A 20,401-nucleotide genomic window follows, 5' to 3' on the forward strand; every position below is an offset into this window, starting at 1 on the left:
TTGATCTGTGACATAACTTTACCAGGACAGGTTTTCCAACTTCGTTTCCATTTTTTCCCGACGATATATATAAAATGGGACATGTACTTCACTATTTCTGAACACTACTGTACGGACAGACTGTTCTCTGTGTTACATGTATTGACCCTTTGCATTCCGCTGCCATCTTTGAGGGACTTTTCGTTATTTGATTCAGTAACAATGAATGCACAAAACGGGTCTATTTATGCCTTCAAAGAAGCCTGCAATGCAAACATTCTATTGGTGCGTTCGATCAATTAGCTCACCCGAGTCGACTCGGGTGAGCCCCGTGCCGTTCGATTAGCTCTGACGTCAGAGCTCACCCAGGTCAGCCACCACATGCCCTGCTCGTGACGTTGCGGTGGTAGAGGCGCCTTGGCGACAAGATGAATCAAATCGTCTTGGGAACTTTGGCACTGGAAACCAAGAAGTTCGGATCGTACCTCACATGCACGCATTGGCTTGAATACGCTGCGTGTGAGGTACAGTATGCTTGGAATTTCTTGGGTCACGCTGCCGAAGTTGCCAAGACTGGATTAGATTCATCTTGTTGACAGTGCCTCTACCACAGTGGCTTGACTATGTTTGCCACGGATCGGAAACAGCTGCATTAGGGCAACAAATTCCAAATCCAGCCTTGAGCAAAGACTACACTAGAGCAGGCACCGATGTAGAACAGGATCCTCCCTCCAACTGTCTCCCAAACCCCGCCCCTCCGTTTTTATCCACCATGTCTACAATGCTTTGTTTTTTCCATTTTTTTTTCAATCTAGTCCTTAAGTCACAAAAACCTGCTACGACTGGTACTGACACATACATGTACGTGAAATCTTTCACCATCTTCTGAAGTTGGTTGAATTTGCTACTACGGAGACTAGAAATTCTCAGTTAAAAACTAACTTATCAAAAATGAATTAGGCTCTTTAATATAACTCCGTATAAAAAACAGATATCGTGGAATTGTGTCTTTCTTTGTTTAATTCATTTCTTGAATAATTTTCATACATATCCCTGGGTGTTCTAAAGAGATTCCGTTATCAGCCACAATCGCAAACTTGAGGGGGAAGAGAAGGTCAAAAAAAGCAAGGGGAAAAATAAAAAATAAAAATTTAGAATGAGAAGTTGCAAATTGGTTTAACGCATAGAGCTATATTAAATTACTAGAGTGCTAACTCTTCATTCTTGCGAGCACAGACGTTTTGAAGCCGTCCTGGGCGCAGACATTTTGAACTCATGTGCGTGTTTGTAGAACATAATGAAATTAGATGGATTGAATTTTTGAAAGTGTACTCTACACGCAATGCGCAAGTAGAACATACCCAAACAACTTAAGCGCGTCACTGACGGTTAAAAAAAACCGTGACGGCAAAAAGCATCTGCAGCGAATACGTGCACGTGTTGCGCTGTTTGCGTATAGAGCAAAATGACATGCTCATTTGCTGATCGTGCGTTACGGTTTTAGGCGTATCGGCTTCGATAACGCACCAGTATGGAATACAAACGCAGATATGCAAATAGCCGTACAAAATTTCTTGGTCTCCATAGGTTTCTGCACACACATGGATGCGCCCAGCAGGCATTACTTTGTACACAAAGTTAGCGCTCTAGTAATTTAATATAGCTCTATGGTTTAACCACACATTGTTGCATGAATGCCAATTCGTGACATACTGTCCTCACAACATGCTACAGACAAGTGTCCATGTACATGTATACAGTTGCCCAAGTTCATTTTCGCAACACTAATAATGCCAGACTAGTGTGGTTAGCTCATACTGCATACATGAGAGCTGTGCCAACTTCTTGAAACACAAGCACACTCAGAAACACGAGCAAATTCGGAAACACAAGCAACTTCGCTTCGCTCTAAAATTGGCATGAAGTATGAACAGGGTTTCAATGTTAAAACTGATGCTACGCATGTGTAAAGGCCGGTTCACACTCGAAACTGGAACACGGATTTGTGACATCGTAGCAAGTACTCGCCCAGCAACTCTGCAAAAAGTTTCGGAAAGAATGTAGCATCGTAACGCCACTTCTTAGGTTGCGTAAAAAGTCTATGGATTGTTGAGTACATTTATACCAAGTATTTGCTAACAAAATTGGAAATGTGTCTTAGTCCCAGATTCATGTCTTTTCAACATTTTTGTGATGACTGGCCTTCATTGAGGTAATATACATATGAATATATGATGAAAAACTGGCGTCAGGATGCAAAATTCTTTCCAAATTTCGACTCATTTCCACACACTTGGCTGTGATTGTTACATGTTGTCCAAATGTTTAAATTTGCACGTCCAAGTATCAACCACGTCCTGAAGTGTTGCGTGAGGTGACGTTTTAACCTATCCCACTGCTTGGACAGTTTTGGAGTCAAGTCCATCACAAGTCCGGTCAAAAAGTAAATCCCAAGTCCTTTCGCAAGTCCAGTCTCGAGCAACTGGGGATGAACACGCTGACAAAGGAATGCTTTTGTCACAAATTGCTTGGGACTTGACTTTTAGACTGAAGAACTTGTGATGGCCTCCCCGACAATACCGCACTTAACAAAAAAAGCTCAGTTGAAAAAGTAAATCGCGAACACGACGCCGAGGATCACGAGCGCCGTGCACGTGTGCCTGAGGCCCCTCCTCCCCCACAGAGTTTGCGCTTGTGGCTGCCATTCATTAAACCCGCCCGTTCTGACGAAAGTGATCGGCGTAGTCGCTGAAGTGGACCGAGATCTTCTCGCTCTGGTAGCGGGTCACCCGTATCGTCTTGCGGAAGTCGTTGGTGATGGGCGTCTTGTAGCCGCCCTTGCGTAGCAGCGAGTCTATCGTCTGCTCTTTGTTCCAATCTGAGGATGAGCAAGAGACCACAAAAAAAGTCCAAAATTAAAATCAGGCTGGGTTTTTTCCCAATCAAACAAAGACCTCTAGGGCTGTGCAAATATATTGTTGATGTACCCTAACGTGGCGGCCTTTGATTTTTTTTCTCTATTGCCTTGCTAGAGCAAAACTTTTACTTCAAATTTCACAGCAAGTGAAATTTCAGCAAGCTCTAAACATTCTCATTCATAAATCTTGAGTTGACGTACCGCTACAACGTTCCAGAGAAATTCCATTTTGGCGTGATTTTCTAATTTTATTTTGAAGTGCACAATGAACCCTTTTAAATGCACTCACAAATAAGAAAATAATTTTCTGACAAACTTGTAGTTGGGTATGTGAGTGGAGATGATATCGATTTATCAGAATTTACCAACTTTAAAGAAATTCTTAAATATTAACGTGGGATTTTCTGAGATTTGTTCAAGTGTGCCATATTAGGGAACACTTAGCCGAATTTGACCCCAATTTCTGGACATTACCATTGAATTTCGGACTAAATTTTGTGGCACTCAAATTGTTCACAAAGGCTCAACAGCAAGCATTATTAACGTAAAAGTACCAGTATTTAACTGAATGAATTTGACCTTTGTCAACAAAGAGGTTTGGGAACACTTCACAAGGACAGTCGAGGGAAACGAAGTGTGCCACGTCAGGGAACTCCAATGTACCAAATATTTGAAAAGTCAATCATCCACCGATACCCGAATAGCGTTTTTTTTATATTAACAGTCTTGACGAAATGATGAAAGAGATACCCACAATGTTATTTTAATGGTATAAGTTGCGTGGTTTTATTGTTGGTCGAAAGCCACATTGTTGTCGAAAAGCCACTTTACATGGCATGATTTGAGAACTTTCTGTGTGGATTATTAGCTCAAATTCCTTCTTTAAATCTGTCAATTACCAGCCATGACACTACCTCCAGACTTACTCTGTTCCGAGGCTACTTCTGGAAGGTAAGTAGCAGTCTTCTTCTGACCTTTCTCGTTGTAGAATTCTATGCGAATACCATGGACGCCGACCTAAATTTACAAAAACAAAGATATTAACTTGATCCTGCAGTAAATTAAAATTTTAAAATAGTAAAGTACATGTGCAGGGCGAGTAAAAAAAACACATCCCAAATGGCAGGACAAAGTTTTTCAGAAAGAACACTTCCTCTTTTTGGTGATCCGTGGAATGAACTTTGAAACGGTGCTTGTGTTCAAAATGCTGTTACTTGAAAAGTACAGAAGTGATCTGAATGATTCTTTAACTAAAAAGAAAGCTTAATGTCTGGGCATTCATATCCTAGAATTGGAAAGTGCTACAGGCAAAACTTCATTCAAAAATTGGTCCTGCCATTTGGGATGCGTTTATTTTTTACTCAACCTATATACCATTCAACTCTTAAAATTTCTTTAGGTTTTTTGCAGGGACCTTGCCGTTTTCTACACATACCAAGACACCTTGCTGTTTTCTAACACACCAATAACAGCAGACAGTGAAGCTTTCTAAATCCAACGACTAAAAAAACAGAGAGCCCTTGAATAATTACCTCCCAATCTTCGTAGTCTCGGGCCTCCTCAAAGTGACGTAGCAGCGAGACGGAGCATGACATACGGGATATCTCCTCCTTATTGACAGGCGGGAAACGACTATCCTTAAAAGCACTGCCAAAGAAGAAGAGGGAAGAAGAAAGCGGATAAATAAGAGAGAGAGAAAAAAGAGTAGGGGGTGATTGCCGGTCATACATCATTCAGGCAACTCCGGTTGCAATCTGCTTCCTTGAAATGAGAATGTGAAGGCGGTTGTTGTTTTTCCTCAACGACCGGTAAAAGACTCACCAAAAAGGATGGTAATTTTTCTGCAAGCTTGAAATTATCCAAATAAATTTGTGCATTATGGATTACTTCACATTCTAAATAATAATAATAATGTGGGGCTTATATAGCGCCTTATAGTTGGTTTCAAAGCACTTTGCAATTATTATCCCTGTTCATCATGAACGAGACCATTTTTCTACAGCAGCTTGAGATCAGCGCATTCTGGTGTCTACCTTCACAGGTACCCATTCATACTCCTGGGAGGAGAGAGGCAATTGTAGTAAAGTGTCTTGCCCAAAAACACAAGCACCATGTTCCCTGTCAGGGTTCGAACCCACGTACCCGTACCACAGCACGAACACTGTAACCATTGGACCATTTGTTTTGAAACCCACCCCACCCCCTTCCTTAAAAAAGATCAGAAATGTCTGCCCTGGCACTAACTTTTTTGCGAGTGGGCCACTCTCAAAATGACCAAAACAGATCCTTGACTGTGGGTGCTACACATGTACATGTACATGTATGCAGAAACAGTGCTTGAGTCATTCATGTTAATGACATCACGGCCACAGTCCACCAGAGCCAGGTGGTATGTATTGATCACAGGGCGATTGTTGCCAGGAATTTCGTGTTTTCATGCCGGATCAGATATGGGTTATCATGACATGCCAAGTGCAGTAATGACAAGTGCCACCTGGGGTCTAGGGGTACGTACATGAATACCCTGTACATGTCTGAATAGAAAAAAAATGTTAACAGTCACTGCATAATGATGTCTTTTTACCCAATCTGAAGTTACATATTAACCAGTTGCGAGACTGGCTTTCCACAGTTGCACATGTGACCGGTTTTTTTTATTCTGGATGCTTGAATTAAAGGCATACATATATCTATGATTAGTTGCTTTTATCCAAAAAGTAACCAAATGAATTATTATCAAAAAAGCTTACTTGGATTAAAATCCCCTCGGGCCTTTTTGCCAGGATCCATCCTCAATCCTCCAAAATCCTCCAATAGTTTGCACTTATGTTCAAATGAAGGATACCCAGGACCTCAATCCTACAAAGTCGACAGAAAGTCCTGCCTCAAAATATGCATTCATCCTCAATCCTTCATAAATCCTGCTCTTCTTCAAACACCATTCATCCTCAATCCTCCAAAATCCTCATGTTTCTCAAACACCATTCATCCTCAATCCTCCAAAATCCTCATGTTTCTTAAAAACCATTTGCCCCCAGTATCCTCAATCCTCCAAAACCGCCGTGAGGATTTTGGAGGATTTTGGAGGATTGAGGAAGGTCAGGGTTCATGATCGTACTGGTACTAAACACCCCGTGAAATTATTCCGTCTGGCTTGCTATCATTTTGAAGAATTAACAAAATGTAGGTGATTTCCGACGATCAGTCAATTGATCGTTGGAAATAAAAGAGTTACATGTAGTATTGAAAAATCTTAGTTTCGTGATCAAAGCTTTTGCAGCTTTTTACATGTTTTACACAGTTTTCTCAGCAATGGTAATACCCACTGGGCTGAAACCCAGGTTTTGAACATTCTTCTCAGAATTTTGAGTAGTGTCTATTATTGGAAATGTAAACAAAATGCATGAAAGGCAAATGACCCTATATAGGGGCCTATAGCCTCTACTGCAAGTCTAAGCACATTGGACTCAGGAGCAACCATATTTAATTTGAAAGATCAATGAAGATCAACAGCTGCAGTCTAGTCAAAAGAAAATTAATGCAAAAAGTTGGCCAATCTGAAAAATAAAGACAGTTCCCCAAAAACGACAACACCGGCCACAGCCCATTTACGATCTTGAAGATCTCGTACTTTGCTGAAATAAAAAAAAAAATCTTACTTGATAAAAATGGGGTTATTAAACAAGGTAAACTCTTGGGGGGAAAAAAATAGAAAACGATGCCATTTTCTCTTGACATATCATACTCAAAACTCTACAAATGATTTTGAAAAGCAAGAGAGAAAAACAAAATGTCAAGTACATTTACACTTACGGCTGATCATAAAAAATCCACCGTTTACATGTAATGCTCTACTAGGCAAAAAAAAAAATGACAAAACATATTACATGTACATGTAGATCACATCAAAAATTCATCAAGGGACTGGGACACACCTGAGCCTATAAGCATGTGACATTGACATTCCAACGTGTGTCGATACTAAAATGCTCATTGAAATGGCAAAACACAAGGGCAGTGATTTACTGTTGAACCGTCGTCGTAATGTCAAGATCTCTGTTCCAGCTTCACTGAGATTATGCCCTTAGCATGTCTCCGTGTACCGGTACGATGCCTACTTGATCGATGCTCAACAGGGACAAATCTCAGAAAGCCGTTTCACGACGACCCAGGCAAAAAAATTTACCTACAAATTTGCTGACCGAATGTGAGACCTTCATGCACTCCCACAAAACCCAGACACAGTTGAAGATGTTGTGTCTTGCACAAAGTGTATGTGAAGTCATTTTTTGGGGGTGGAACTGAACATTTTGAGGTTTTGAGATTTTCTGAATCGGTAACTACATCGGTACCGGTATACATGTATTAATCTACAAACCTCCCAAAATATGAATATAATCCACCCATGAAAAAAAATATTTGCAGAACTTTATACAAAGAGCATTTCAATACTTATGTTTGAAGCTGAAATACGCATTAATTTGAAAATGCTAAAACTTAAAAAAAAAATGTCCAGGTTTGTGCAAAGCATGATGGTGTGATCCATTTCGTGTTGAACGTGTCGTAAGTTCATTGACAATGGTTTGCAACGCACAACAGGTTACCATGAGTCTAGTGGTCATTGCAAAATAAAAAGCATTTTGAGTTAGCCAGTATTATGCCATAAAGTTTAATTAACGAGACAATAACACAGAGACACTGTGTGTGAAGTAGTAACTGGAATATGCCTCAAAATTAATTATGAATTGTAGCTTGCCTGGTCGAAATTTCAAATTAGCTAACAGTCCACCATGAGCTTATTTTACTTTAAAACTGCATCAGACACTCGCCAGTTTGTTTTATGTTTTAAAACCTTTGCAAGCTCAGATCTGACGACTCTTTGCTGAAGATCAGACCACTATTTACTGTGTGCCATGTAACGGGCACTTGTGTTGTACTCTAAATACACCAACATGTTCACGTACGACCCGTCGCACGTACGACGTGTTTTGTGAAATGAATCACAGGACGTGTCGCAGCTGCGACGCATCGTACCGTAGCTGCTACAGATCGTAGGTATACGACGTGTCGCAGCGCAGTGATGCATCATATTTAAGTTACGATGAATTTCATGAAATAAGGTGCTGGTCTCGTTGTTTCTGTGAGTAGCCAAATTTGCCCCTGGAATACGCTACTCACCTAGAGATTGCATATTCCCTGAGGCCATCGTGTAGATTCAAGGCAGTAAAGGTTCCTATACAGCCACGTAGACGCTTGTCCTTCCCGATCTTCCACGTCACAAACAAGGGACTGTCAACAAAAGAAGAAAACAAATTGAGCTTTCAAACATAAATCTAGGCAAACAAGATAGGCCTACATGTACATGTATACAGGGTGAGTAAAAAAAAAACGAAATCCAAGTGTCGGGACTACTATTTTATTGAAATTCTACATGTAGCACTTTCAAAATCTAGGACATGAAAGCCCAATTCATAAGCTTTCTTTTAGTACAAGAATCACTCAAATCACTCGTGTACCTTTCCAGTTACGGAATTTAACGACAACCATCATTTTAAAGTTCTGTCCACGGATCACAAAAACGGTGTGCATTCTTTCAGCAAAACGAAAACAATTCACACACAGCCCCATGTGATTTGTTTTCGTTTCGCTGAAAGAACACTGAAAGTACATGTATGAGTGATTTGAATGATTCTTGTACTAAAAGAAGGCAAATGAATTGGGCTTTTATATCCTAGATTTTGAAAGTGTTACATGCAGAACTTCACTAAAACAATGGTCCCAACATTTGGGTTTCGTTTTGTTTTACTCACCCTGTACATGTGTGCATTCTCAGAATGTCACAATCTTATTAAACATGGAGAGATAGAGTTTGTAATTACAATGAATGTTTATCAAATACTGTGCCTTTTCATTCTTATCCCTACAGCATTGTTACCTATAAAAAACAAAAACAAGAGAATCTACTGAAGGCCCTATGTTTAAGACGTCTCAGGATTTTCAGGTTCAGAATATTACGTACGTACCATGGACAAAAATTTGTCACAAGATTTCTGTCCATGTTACGTAGAAATCTACTGTAGGCCCTATGTTTAAGACGTCTCAGGATTATCAGGTTCAGAATATTACGTACGTAGCATGGACAGAAATTTGTCACAAGATTTCTGTCCATGTTACGTAGAAAATCTACTGTAGGCCCTATGTTTAAGACGTCTCAGGATTATCAGGTTCAGAATATTACGTACGTAGCATGGACAGAAATTTGTCACAAGATTTCTGTCCATGTTACGTAGAAAATCTACTGTAGGCCCTATGTTTAAGAGTCTCAGGATTATCAGGTTCAGAATATTACGTACCTACCATGGGCACAAATTTGTCACAAGATTTCTGTCCATGTTACGTACTGGTACGTTACATGTCCATAGGTGTGTTAAGACCAAGAAAATTGCAGTTTATTTTGGCTGTTGCTATCCTTAATGGGTTATGAATACAATGTACTGTACAAAGGAGATGACATATGGGAAAATTAATACAATGTGATAATTAGTGTCCTGTCAATACTGTTTAGCAAAATTTCTGTCCATAGTAACTACGTACATAATTATTTACGATGACCCCTGTAATTTCTCAACGTACCCGAAAGTCCTCTATATTTTCTGCACACAATATCATAACAATGTATGGCCACAGGAACTTACAGGGGGAAAAAATGAACAAAATATCTTGCTTTAATGTACCCTCCAGTGTAATCCCAAATTTAACAGTCAATTTGTACCTCATTTAGTAGGGAAGTGCCCACACGTACATGTAAGTGTACATTGTTCGCGTGGACATGATGGATGTGAATACACACATGTGTATTACGTGTACCAGTATTCAGGTATTAACAAAATCGTGCAGATGAACAAGATGTTAATGGTTCAGTAACTATGCTGAAAGATACAAAAGATCCTGATCATTGAAGGCTTCAACTACATGTACTACATGTACATGTTTGTATGACGTCACTTGGGATAATTCTATTGGCCTCTGTACCGGTATCATCAATTTAATACGTGGATGTACATGCCTGTAACCTAAGTGTACGCGTATGTACATGTATGCATAATAATCCGTCCAGATGCATGCACGTCAGTACGCAACACTTAATTCTTCCGGTCAATCCCCTGTGTCAAACTGCACACAAATGGGTACACGCACAGGTAATACAAGGATTACGGACGTACATTTGTACTGCTCATGTCCATACCAGAAGAATGTCCAAGGACCAGAATCACCAGATGACTGTTGGTCTCACATTTTAACAAAATAATAAATGGAAACGGCATTATAAGGGGTTTGAGCGACCAGTGATAAAAAATAGCCGAAAACAGCTGAAAAAGGTGTTAAAAAGCTGAATTTTGGAGATCTCCTATACTTTTGTACACAGCAAGTGAGGGAAAAAGCTGAAAAAAAGCTGAAATCAGCTTTAAAGCTGAGATTTCACACCCCTTAAACAATGTATTTTCTTCGTACCACAAAACATTAAAACCACCTAAATCACCTTCAAATTTTGCAAGAGATTTTCACTCAAGGTTTTGCACTAGAAGCGCAACAACAGAAATTGACATGGTTGCCATGGCTGCTGGTTAGTGACATAATTTTCTGCTTCGTGCAATTGTAGTGAGTCGCAAAATGTTCTACAGGAGTCTTCTCCATTCTGTGCTGCTTTATGATGGAATGTTTTCTCGAGAATGATTCACTGAAATTGTAACCCCCTTCCCCCCCCCCCCCCCCCTTCTCTCCACCAGCAAACCGTAGATCCTGACCACACACATGTACACGTACCGGTAGTTCCGGTACATGTACATTGTATGTTCTCAGCATCTACCATGTCTACTTTATACTAGACATTTCTCAACCATCCACATACATGTACATGTAGGCCTACACATATGTACATAGTATACATACATGTACCAGTACGCATGCACATTGTAATCTGCCTGTATTACACATGGGCGAATTGTTATGTGGGGCACAAAACATTCTGAATAGCTTGATAAACCAGTGCAGTCCAGGGCCCAATTTTATAACGCTGCTTAACAGTAAGCAGAAAAGTTGTGCTTACTATACAGCAGAAAATCAAGCTGCTGCTTAAGCACTATTTCATGCTAACGGTTGCGCGCGACTGGAGATTTCTATTGTTACGTCACTGATTTAAGCAAAGTTTTCTTCTGGGGTTAAGCGTGCTTTTGCTGTGCTTTACTGCTTAACGGTCACTATGAAATAGATGGAGGCTCGGTAAGCACAAAGTACCGGTAAGCTGTTAAGCAGCATTATGAAATTGGGCCCAGGTCTCAGTTATTTACACAATGTACACAAAACATTGGAAGTGTGAATTATCATGTTCTAGTGCATTTTTTTAAATTTATTCATAAATAGCGGTACCTGTGACAGTTTACCCATTCCTATTGGTCGAGAGCCTGTCACGTGGGTGGTTTTAATGGTTGAGAAGTGTCCATTTTAATACAGACCTCACAAAATTCAGCCGACCACCAATGATAATTTACTGATCAAATACAATGAAACAAGGCTTTCTCCAGCCTTCATAAATGAACAAAAATTTGCACATGAAAACCGACAAAAATCATCATTATTTCAGAAAAAAAATAAATCCTAAATCAACACACACAAAACGTAAAAATAATGTTTCAGTCTTGACAAAAATATCGAAAATCTCATAAATTTGTGTCTGAATGCCTGTGTGTAATCTCTGCTTCTCACTCAGCTCAAAAGCTTTAAATGGCATTCCATGGACAGCTGTACAAAATGGATTCTTTTCGCAGAATATGCATACACTGTAACTTCTCATTACTACCGGTAGCATGGATCAATTTCAGTAATTCCTAATTTAAATGAGTGAAAGAACATGCTCATTCATATGCTTTGTTGGTGTGTCCAATTTATTTGCTTTTTAAAGGGAATATACATCATTTGCTTTTGCTGTAATTTTCAGAAATGGATGGAATTGGGGGGTGTGTAATCGATTGCAAACAAGTGCGATGGTCAATTGGGGTCAGTATTTGAAAAAAAGCCAGTTTTTTTTCCAACGCTGGTCGGCCGACCAGCGTTGGAAATTGATACAAAAATACCACTTTTCTTGAAAATGACAGTATACCAGGTGCCATGATTTTACAGGATGCTTTACACTGTCATTCACTAACAGTCCAGCAAGGTATTTCAAAATGATTTGGTAGTTTTATTTTTTGGTGTTTGCAAATGTTGTATTTTCCCTTTAAGGGGAAAAATCATTAATCCAGGTCATTTTCCTTTTGAATCACCCTGTACATGTATGCTATGGCTTAGAGCATTTGTCGTGTACATGGTGTACATGTATGTTGTAAGTAGGCCTAATTGATTAAATTCCTCATTTTGGCTACTGCTTCATCCTAAAACATACAGAAGCTTTCATGTCCGTAACTCGTGCATACTGTTCATGTCTGGTTTGCCCCTGTAGTTCAATTGTCTGGTATTCACGTGGCTTTTAATAGTTTTCGCTGCCCTGGCTGGCGCTGGCGGCTGTGTTTATTTTCAACGACCCTCATCTAATCAAACTTGCCACAGAGCAAGTTGGAATTCAATTTCAGTAGATTACAATACATTTACAGCGGCTCTACGTGTACTGTGTTTGTACTCATAGTCATACAGCATTAGCAGAAATCCAGAGATCTGTGGCTAAAATACTTGAGTATGTTAAGAAAAGAATAAAGTGCTGGTACATAAATTATGTACATTTTTGGTGTTAAAGGGAATGTACATGTACATCATTGGGTTTTGCTGTAATTTTCAGAAATGAATTATTTGAGGGGTTAGTATAATAGATCAAATATTGTTACACTGACATGTTTGTAGTTTTGTGTTCGAAAATGCTGGAAAAATCAAGAAAAACAAAATTGTTCAAGTAGTCTGGTTCCCTGACTCCACTAAAGATGATATGTATCAATTTATCGATGCCGGAAAATTGTAAGGTAAGGGAACCAGTCTAGTTGGCCTGCACCCGTTCATGAACATAGCAAACAAAATTTGGTCTGAAAAAATGGTAAATTTGGCGCAGTAGTTAAAAAATAGTTAGGTTTTTCCAACGGTGGTCGGCCGACCACCGTTGGAAATGTATACAAAAATACCACTTTTCTTGAAAATGACTTCACACCAGGTGCCATAATTTTACAGGATGTTTTACACTGTCATTTACTAACATCCTAGTAAGGTATTTCGTAAAAACTGGGTAGTTATATTTTTCGATGTTTGCAAATGTTGTATATTCCCTTTAAGACATACATGTATTCAAATACAAACTTACTGTGCAATTGGTTAATTTTTCTATTTTTCTATATTTGCTTATTCTTTAATTTTGTAAAGCACCTTGAGCGTCTTTTTAGGTGGATTTTTGGTACTATAAACCGGTAAATATTCTTTAGGGCAATTCCACAGTTTGATGGACATGGCTAAGAAATTTTTTTTTTTTTTTTTTAACCGAGTTTCACATTTTTATTACAGATTATACATTCAAGTATGAGAAACTAACAAAGAAAACCCAATTTCATCAAACATTTTTTGAGAAATCGTGTCGTAAAGTGAAATATATTTTTGTACTACAAAGAACTCAAATAATTTGGTAAAGTTTAAACCTGGATTGCTATTAATACAATAAGAGATATTTCGATCATAACCTCACTTCTAGCACGAATGACGCGAAGTATGCACGACTACATTGTTTTGTACATTGTAATTTATTCTGAATGTCCACAAAGCTTTAGTTTCTTCACGGGAGCATCAGGCAACTTCGGCAATGCGTTCGAATGTCTCTCCCAGTGGCCTCCCCCAACTCTCCCTTCCTTACCGTTGAGGGGGTACTTCAGCACGGAGCCCATAAGCCAAGCCCTCCCAGGGACAGGCAAAAATACCAAAGTCGTCAGGCTTTGAATTATGCATAATTTATTCATGTGAAAAAAATAGGAATTAACATATCCATGCCAATCAGCATCCAAACCAAAAGCTTCTCCATTCCAGAAATTCAATTCTGGAGCAGACTGTAGATTACGCCAGCAATTATGCCGCAAATCGACATCCTAATTAAGGAAGACGACAAGAAATTTAATTACGTACGGGCCAACCGACCCATCCGAGCGAATACAACGGAACATTTGCACAAACGCATGTTCTACAAACAGTGCTACTGAGTGTGTAAATGTATGCGACGCTTGGTTATATTAAGCCGAGAACACTATAGAGTTCATCAGCAGATGTGAACCGATATTAAAAGAAGAAAAAAAATATACAGAAACAAAAATAGCTTGTTCCCCTGGTAATAATACTCGGTACTCGGGGTCGCCAAACAATTACCAGGACAACACGCTTGGGGTATTCCGTTTTGATGAAGGCAAATTGGGTTACGTGAACCGTGACAGGAAGAGGAAATTAACCGAGAAAGATTTCATACAATTGAACATTTTCTGGGGAGAAATCAAGCTTTCATTTCAATTTTACAGGGCTAAGAGCTTTAAAGTGCAATGACAGAGGGTTTCAATCTGAAAATTCAACATTATACAGCTGTTTGTTATTTATTTGTTTATTTTCAGTGGTTTTGGGTTACAACGCTTTAGTTTCTAATATTTCAAAGCATTTAATGAATGTGTGACATCGAATGTACGGCCGGTTTTCTTTTGGTTAGACACAAGTACATTTGAAATGTGCAGAGTTTCAAACCAAAGCTTAGAATCCGACTTTTGAGGGATCTACCCTTGGTGGAGTTTTGTAGGACTCAAGTCCAGGACTCGGCCTTGAGTAGCAATTTCGGTGACTCAAACGCCACTCAATTCGGCAAAAGACTCGCACTCAGACTTGACCATCATGACTGCCAATGACTTTTTTACCAATAGATAGACTTTTAAAATTTCCTTAATAGTTAGACTTTACAGCATGTATTTAACACGATTTCATGCTGTAATTGGGAAGACACTTGATTTTTTTAACTTTTATACACTGTATATATCAAATATAATGGAAAGAAAATCTATGTCATTTAAAAAATAAGTTATTCATGTTTATTGTACATACAGTACATGTACTGTATGTAATTACATACATGTACCAGTATGTTACTCCCAAATGAAAATCTGTGAAACAATCACCAGACCACTTGGCACACAATCAACAATGACAAAGAATGAGTCAGTAATGTACACATGTATACATACACAAGTATACTGTACATGTACAGTACAAATCGTACACTTACATGAACATGATGAACATGTGTACATAAAACGACCCTGAGTGTACGAATGCAGAACATACATGTACCAGTAACAAACCAAAATGACTCCTTAAAATTATACATGGTGGTGCTACTGGTACATGTACAACTGTATGCTGCACATCTACATGTACTGTACAAGTAATTCATGTTCCAGTACCTGAGCCATTTTGTTAATTATAAATCCAATTTCAACTATGCCCCCTCTTTGTTGTGTGACCGTACATGTACATGTACATTGTATACATTTGTATCTGCAAACATGTGTGTATGTATCCGTATACATGTATAAATTTGCATCATTCTCCACACCTTACTAAACCAAAGTGCAATAAAATGCCCTGTATGTAATACATAGTTACTTGACTTGAAGATTTTACAAAAACGTACATTTCAAATTGCAAATTACATGTACTGTACTGGAATACATATACAGTACATACATGTACTGTACACGTACATTTTTTTTTTCCCGTTCATTCTGTGTTTCTGCAGCAAGATTTTGGGCTGTTTCTAGAGTCAATACAGACGCCCGAGAATCACCTTTGATATTTTGTAGTCAAGGTCTTTCGGTTTCTCCCCCAGACTCATTCACATGTCTCTACATAATGTCTTGCAATAGTGAATTATGTACTTGGAAATTATACATGTAGACGGCATGGCACTCGAACGATACTTCTTGGATTTGTCGGGGAGATCGAGCCAAGTGCAATTCCAGAGATATGTACTTGGCAAATTAAACATGTAGAAATGACACATCGGGCACATGGTTATGATCAACAACGAATTTTCGGCAATATACTTGGCAACTCCTCGGCGCTTTCCTGGGAAATGCTTCGCTCCTCAACAATTTGTAAATTCCTGGCTTTACTGTCTGTTCTTGTATGTATAAATTTCATTCACCATTATGACCACAAGCAATTCTCAGAAATGAAAACTCAAGACTGTGCATTTCAATTCATACCGTACTTTGAAGTGGTTCAAAATAAAATGACGGTCCTGAGAGAGATCTTTTATTTTCAAATTGATAATTGAGAATGTTTTATCTCCTAACATTTTACAATTTGCATAATTCTTTTCATTCATGATAATCCTTGCAGAGGCAGATCCATTATTGGCTCGGGGGGGGGGGGGGGGGGGGGGGAGTTAAACATGCATGTATGCTACATTTTTTTGAATGATTTTCCAAATGTTGTTGCACTCCCCCCCCCCCCAAAAAAAAAAGAAGTAATTCCACCACTGCCATGATCTTGTATGTCAAACCATTTAACCCTCATGTGCGATGTATGCAAACATACCGGTATGTGCCAAGTTGTCCTTTCAGTCAAAATCAATCAAGTGACTGTTTTCAACAGTTAAGAATTCCCAGCCTACATGTATATAAAGCAGGATTGACTGGCTGTGACTGTTTATGTACTTTGAAACAGCTTTGCTTTGTTTTGACTGTGGGTGATCGATAAAAAGCCAGCTGTACCCACAACTTGCCTGCCTTGTCTGTTCATGGTCTGTTGACTGAATTTGACTAGTCACAGCGCTTGCTTGACATAGCCTATAATCTGACTTCTGGTGACTAGCCTGTGTTAAAAGTATAGCAGGGGAAGTGGATGGGGATTTTGACTGTCTGTGACTGTTTAAATAATAGGAGGGATATTATAAAGATCCGTTGTGGGGGAGGGGATATGAGATACATACATATGTGTATATTTGTAGTGTACCGGGGAGTAGGTCTACATTGTACAATGTAACTCTTAAGTTGGAACTTTTCGCACTTGATCTACAGTACACCAAAGCATGTACTGGTACCGGCACATGTACTTTCGCAACATTTAACTTTCACAACTGTATAAGCCTATTTGCGATGTCGGACATGAAGGGAGCTATTCTTACAAGTATTTGGGTAAATCTGGGTAAATATACAGAGGAGTTTACCAACTTTACCCCTCGACCAAATACCACCCTCCTACATGTCCTACTGTGTCCACCGTATCTCAAAAACGGCTGAAGATTTACAAAGCATTTCCACTATCTGGAAGCATTTCAACTGTTTCACATAGGCCTACAGGGTATGGTCATTACACCACAACAAAGCATCTTGGGAGTACTTCCCATTTGCCACACCATTGTCAATTCATTATTGATGGTACATTTGATATCAGTTTTATGCAAACTGCATATTTTAATACAATGAGAATGGCCTTGACCAGCGGGCATATTTAATCTGTTCATAGCCACATGATACAGCTGCTGGCCTGCATTGTTTGTCTCCGGCTGAAATTTGTAATCAGAATATATTTTTTTTGATCCATCACTTCCTTCAATATGTTCTCTTTTTCTTTAAAGGTAATATATAATACAACATTTACTTTTGCTGCAATTTTCAGAAATTGATGGATTTGCAGGTTAGTGTTTTATAGCAAATATAATGCATTGTTACACTGACCTGTTCAGAGTATTGTGTTCATTCTGGAAAAACAAAAAAACAAAAACAAATTTCTTGTAATCTGGATCCCTGACCCTACAGGCCTCAGACGAAACTAAGCAATTGATAGACGTCGGGGAATTGTCAGATCAGGAAACCTGATGATTTTTTGAGGATTTTTTTGAAAGGGAGATAAAGTCCAAAATTGTATAAGGTCTGATTCCCATCTCGTGAACACGAAGTCAGAACGACAATGAAAGCATGGAACCAGACAAAGATTCGTCACAGTAAATATTTCTACATGTATTCAAAGTCCCCCAAAAACACTCACTAGGCATGTTCAGTGCCCTGCCAGAAAAAGAGCGAAAAAAAAAATCAGGGACTGGTTCACAGCCAAATAAACACTGCCTACAATTTACAAATATTGCAAATACTTCGCAATATATGTTTCTAATGGGCAATTCCATGGTTACTCATGTTACACTTTTGATCTACTTTTGAGTTTCCTTGGGCTGTAATTACCCTACTGAAAGGGTGTTTAATAACTGTTATCCCCATGGTAGATAGAGTACACCTAGACCTACCTAAGCACCAAAGATGACATCCAGAAACAAGATGCACAAAATCGGTTACTCACATTACATTTTCGTAACGTGAGTAACCGATTTGGAACAACAAATGAGAATCATCTATGTGCTGGAACAGAAACATGTACATTTGTACACCGGACCAGCCAGAGGGTTCCCTACTACTTTGCACGTAAAGGATGCAGGCTATCGCACGGCAGAAGGAACGTTGTAACCTGACCCTGCTTTTTTCTTCATACATGTATGTCATCTCAATGAAGGTCAGTCATTGCAAAAATGAGATTAAACATGAATCTGGGACTGATGAAAAAAATGTCAATTTTGTTAGGAAATACATGTACTTTTTCTTGACTAGTCTCCATAGACTTTGTACACAACCGCTGAAGTGAAGTAGCATCAGGTTGAAACATTCTTTCCCGCACGGCTTCAGAGATGTAATCAAACCAGACTTTAATTATAATACTACACGTTCAAATGGCCTCCATTTTCCCCTCAAATTTCTTTGAAATGACAGATCCTATGCAAAATGGAAGTTCTTAGACACTCTTCTGTTAGTCATGTAAGTATTGAACACAAAATGGTCGTTAAATTTTGGGGCTGTAAAGTGTATACATGTAAAGTGGAACAGTTCAAACCGACATGAACGAGACTCTGCAGCTCTGAACACGTCGAAAGATTATAAACAAACCGTGGCTAGTCACTACCTTTATTTTTGTGTAGGCCTACATTTATAATTTGAACATGTGAAACAAAAAGACGACATGGCATTTCATACTCCTAGAACTAGGAGTAGGCATTTCATTCTTTTTTGTTTCACGGGGGGGGGGGGGGGGGGGAGGGGTGTCATGCTAGCTAGTTAGTTTCGTTGTTTTTTAGTTTCCAAACAAATACTTACAATGGAGCATCGGTAAATGTGGGCACTCTCGGCGGTTCGCCATTCAACATGTGAAAGTGGCGATACAAAACATCGAAACAGAAAAAACACATCTCGGCACACACTATTCGGTGGTTGGAATTGTTTTGGTGGCCACTGTGACTGTTGTGGCCGTGCCCACCGCCGGAGTAAGCGTGATGATAACCGTTCATTTTCGGTTGAAGGGCCCGCTGTGGGTCACCACAACCGGAGCTCGTGCTTGGCCGGTGATCGTGGTTAGGATGGGAGCAACGGTCGCCCTTTTCGCAGCGGTCCGACCGGTCATTTCGGTCGGAAGGCGCGGAGACTTTCTGCCGTTTCACTCCACAACAGCCGGTCGCCATCTTGACACAAAGGATAAATTTTGCTGGTGGACGATTCTTCACTGGTCCGCGGCCAATCCGTGTTCCTGCCACATAACAGAAAGTGTCGAGTACCAGCGTAATCAGCTGAGTTCGTCTGGGGTCGATTCATAACTTTTTTTATGAATCATTCCTGTTTTTTGACGTCATTTTATAGGAAATATCCATAATTCATAAGCTATTTATTTAGTTGCAAATCAGTGGGCGTGGTATCAATCGTCTCGGGCATTATGGCATAATTCATTATTAATGAAACGTGAAACATCTGCATGCCGTTGTTGGACATCTGTAGCGCCCTCTGTTGCTATGATTGTGAAAGTGCACGACAATCAAAATCATTAAAAAACGATCATCTTAATTTTTGTACTGACACAACTCTTCAATTTGGGCAGCTGACATACGAACACAATGTTTTCTAATGCTATTGAAAGAAATGGCAGGTCAGCAGACAGGTGACAAGTCTTTGATGGATTAACGCCACGTTAATTACTGACTGTTCACAGATTACAATGATGAAGATAACTGGAACAGCCTGGAACTTGAATCTGTCTTTAGCCATGCAAGCCTTTTTTTTTATCTATATCTACGCCCGGCTCAGTACACTTAAGCTCCTGCTGTAAGATGGTGGGATCCTTGGTAGCAAATATGCATCCTGAAGCTCAGAATTGCCTCCTTTATTGAAATTGGCACCACAGCCACACATGATCTCACATGGTTCTTCCCGTCTTGAGATAAAGGCCGTATGAACTAAGGCCATCAAGAAGCGTCTGTATCAAGGCTGTCTAGTAGGTCAAGGTTAATGGCCCTTTTCATGCATTTTAAATATGATTCCCGGACGTTTCTCGCTCCTTTGCTCATCTTGCACGTCATCGGAACAAAGCAGTCAATCCCTCAGAAGGGAGGCTTGAAGAGGTGGAGGCGCGCTGGAG

General features: G+C 39.4%; 1 protein-coding gene across 1 annotated transcript; it reads right to left on the reverse strand.

Annotated features, from left to right (window-relative positions):
* Positions 1–1,443: 1,443 nt before the first annotated feature.
* LOC119739904 (AMMECR1-like protein) lies at positions 1,444–19,775 on the reverse strand. Its single transcript, XM_038215034.1, has 5 exons — positions 19,093–19,775; positions 8,075–8,185; positions 4,429–4,543; positions 3,823–3,913; positions 1,444–2,857 (listed from the first exon to the last, which is right to left on the reverse strand). Exons 1-5 carry the CDS (start codon positions 19,452–19,454, stop codon positions 2,688–2,690), a joined length of 849 nt encoding a protein of 282 aa, XP_038070962.1. The 5' UTR covers positions 19,455–19,775; the 3' UTR covers positions 1,444–2,687.
* Between the last annotated feature and the right edge of the window lie 626 nt (positions 19,776–20,401).

Source organism: Patiria miniata, unplaced genomic scaffold, assembly GCF_015706575.1.
Source record: "Patiria miniata isolate m_02_andy unplaced genomic scaffold, ASM1570657v1 HiC_scaffold_4, whole genome shotgun sequence".
NCBI lineage: Eukaryota > Metazoa > Echinodermata > Asteroidea > Valvatida > Asterinidae > Patiria > Patiria miniata.